The following is a 3,441-nucleotide window of genomic DNA, read 5'->3' as shown; positions in this document are numbered from 1 at the left end:
AATACCTCTGTGTTGGCAAGACCAGTGGTATTGTTTTCTAAAGTTAAAAGAAAACTTCATAAAGGGGTTAAAGGACAGGTTTAATGTCAAACTGTCAACCACATGTTGGTATAACCCACAGTTGGATTTGATCCTGCGTGCAGTGGTCTAAACACCTCTCCAAATAGGTATACAAAACACCATGCCGACACCATCTCAAAAGGAGTGATATTAACCTTTAATTCATTGGAGCCGTAAGTTTAACCTGAGAACACCAGGGTGGTTTTGACTCTGCCTAGACTTAATGCCGGGGTAACTCAAAATGTGCAGGTATAATGCCTCAGGCTATTCACCCCCAGAAGCATGGCCACTTTCTATGCACACTATGACCCAGTGTGCTGGCCATACAGAAAGCCATGACATGATATTGCATCCCCTGTGGCAAGCACTGCTACTGAATGAGTGATATGTCATCCATCATTAACGGGTTACCATATAGAAATAATTGTCAGTCATGACAACCATCTGTTTCTTACACCAATGAGGTGAGGTATATAGATGCCTGTACATAGGACTACTTCTTTAGACATTTATTTAATATGCTTGTAAGGAGATCTGTCACATCCCCAACAGACTACAACACCATTTTTACCCTATCAAATAATTCTTCAGAACTGAATATTGAACAAAATTCAAGCCTTTTTACGTAAACTTATCAGCAGTGCAGGCTCTGCAAACATACCTGATATTTTGGTGCATTGTTCAACAAGGGGTAATTCCCCTGTGAGTCTCCATTGTGTAACAAATGATTGTCGACTAGATTCCATCCCCAGGAGTGTTCGTCGGAGCCTAACAACGCCACATACCCGGGGCACTGCACAGCAGCGTCCTTTGTGGCAATGCCAATGACAGCCACAGTGCCAAGGGGTCCTTCCCACACCACTTCCCAGGCATGTCTGCCCGATCTGAACCCGATCTTCCCTCTGGCCCCGTCCGTGCTCTGGGCAACTGGGTTTCTGTGCAGCGTGAAGCCATTGGGCTTGACGTAAATGTTTCTAGAGCAGTCATTCGGGTTCCACGCATGGTAGAAGGCTCTTAACTTGGCTTTATAAGTGGGAACAGATGCTAATAGGTCCGATTTCAAAGCCTCCTCGGCCAATTTTCTGATGCAGTGCAGCCGCCACACGTCGTTGTTCTCGTCGTTCAAGTATCTGTACCACGTCTTACACACTAACGAACAGTTTCGCAAGTCGTGCACGTCCAAATACGAGAATATGACCTCTAAAACGTGATCAGACAAGAAGCACCAATTCACCATTTTGCCGGCTGAGCAACAACACTAGACTATAGACGCGAGAGAACAATACTGACTACGGTGGCAGGGGTGAGGTAAAGGTGGCGCTTCTCCTTCCCGATTCTCTTCAGAAACAGGAGAAGATCGCATCCTCTCTCTCGCTTCCGTCTTGGGATTGAACCTCTTGTAACTGATCTTGGGGGAAAAAAAAAAAACTTGTGAAACAAATAAAAAAAAAGTTTTTGTTTCATTTTGCTCTTTTCATGTATATCATTCTATTGTTATTGTTATCATTATTTTCTTTTTTCTTCTCGCCTGCCGTTTAATCTTGATGCGGACCTGAGTCTGAACAACATTTGCATATGTTAATTTGACACAATGCGACAGTGATAGCTTACGTGGATTTTTTTTTTTTAACGAAAGGTGGGAATTGTCATGGTTTGGTAAACTGGCTTATAAAATAACATGGGCAGCAATAAGGAATTCTATGTTCTCTATTTTTTTTTCTTTCTCTCTCTCTCTGTCTCTCTCTCATACTGGCATATTGACATCGGTATTCAACTTTGTAATATGTAACAAATGTCCATTATACCCTTACCACACTTAACTGAATAAAGGTTGTGATAAGGTCTCTTATCGCATTTAAAGGTACTTCTCCCAGACTTCATAGCGAAATAAGTAGCATCTGTATATTTTCATATTAGTATGTCTAAGCTTTACAGGTGTTACCATACTATATTTATGTTCTTCATCTATGTTCAATCTCGCGTTCCTGTTGGCTGATTTATAAGAAAAATCCACCTGTGTACTCCTCCCCATCACGGTATTCATTTCAAAATGTAAGATATCAGGCTTGAACACTGAAGACTGGCTGTATACTAAAGCAGTATGATTACATAAAGTTCATATGATTCTCTGTATTATTCAATATGGCAGTTATAGGGTATATGAGGCCCATTTGAACAGCCTGAATCCATTGATTCTATCCTGCATTTCTGGAATACCGGTCTTATTACACCAATTCTCGAAGATTGGACAAGGCAGGGTGAAAGAGGATAGGCACACAGAAGATATGACCTGCAAGATAGACCACAGATTCTGAGATAGGTTGACGGTCCCGGGATCAACTGACATGTCATATGAAAAATCTTCCCATAATCCAGAGCAGTGTGGGGAGGGATTCTTTACGGTGGGTCGGAGGTAATGTTTTTGTTCGTGTTTGTTGGTTGGGTAATTGGTTCGTCACTATGATTATAAGAGAAGTAACTAGCTGATTGGGAAGTTATGGGCGGAAAGCTAATTGATTGATTAGCTTTTAGATGTGGTTTGGGTGTAAATACAAATCAACAGTGAAATGAGAAGGTGTATTCCTAATTGCGAACAGTCTTGGGAAATGAGTCTGCTGGGATTATTTCCTGGTAGACATATTTCTCTTGGTCGGCGGTCTGCATTTTCTATGAAGTAAATACATTACTATATTTATAATGGCAATGGGATGAGAGAGTGAAAGAGAAGGGGTATGGTTGGAGAGAGGTGGGGGAGGTTGGAGTCAAGAGAGAGAGAGGGAGGGGTTGAAATTGGAGAGAGGTAAATAAATATAAAGGGAGAAACAAACACACAGAAAGTAAAAAAAAAAAAATATATATATATATATATACATATATATATACATATATACATATATATACATATATATATATATACATATATATATATATATATACATATATATATATATATACATATACATTACTTTACCAAAATGATTTTCTTTCTTTATCACTAACGCACACGAAACAGGTGTCCTCTGTGCGGCTTCGCGGCTTGGTTCGTTAACATCTCCGTAAAAAAGGCAAATCAATCCTTGACAATTACGGAATGTTTTGATTATCATAAATCTGATATTATATACAATCTTACACAAAAGAAAAAATCTGTTAAATCAGTTATCATACGGACTGATTGCCACAAGGCATGGGACCGACACTTGAACCACTTGACATTACCAAAGAAAGATAGAGCTGGAGACTTATTTTTATTTCATTTTAAAGGTTTGTTGTAAACGTTTACTTGATTCCTCTCGTACTTTGCGACGCAGCTTTACTCGACATCACAGCTATCAGATATGGCAGAGTATAATTAAGGTAATAGTCATTTGGAGTACTAGA

General features: G+C 39.7%; 1 protein-coding gene across 4 annotated transcripts in view; it reads right to left on the bottom strand.

Moving 5' to 3' along the window:
• The window catches only part of Fsn (F-box synaptic protein), a 38,303-nt gene extending 36,906 nt beyond the window's left edge, over positions 1 to 1,397 (bottom strand). Inside the window, exon 1 of one of the 4 annotated variants that reach the window (XM_043023401.2) lies at positions 722 to 1,397. In XM_043023401.2, coding sequence (XP_042879335.1) covers positions 722 to 1,297 — 576 coding nt within the window. In that variant the 5' untranslated portion in view covers positions 1,298 to 1,397. The remainder of the gene's footprint in view (positions 1 to 721) is intronic. The other 3 variants (XM_086548355.1, XM_043023402.2, XM_086548352.1) reach the window with 3 other exon arrangements.
• Positions 1,398 to 3,441: the final 2,044 nt, after the last annotated feature.

This window comes from Penaeus japonicus, unplaced genomic scaffold (genome assembly GCF_977035675.1).
Source record: "Penaeus japonicus unplaced genomic scaffold, GWHDUDI00000001_assembly GWHDUDI00000002, whole genome shotgun sequence".
Taxonomy (NCBI): Eukaryota; Metazoa; Arthropoda; class Malacostraca; order Decapoda; family Penaeidae; genus Penaeus; species Penaeus japonicus.
This window is presented reverse-complemented; position numbering and strand designations above follow the sequence as displayed.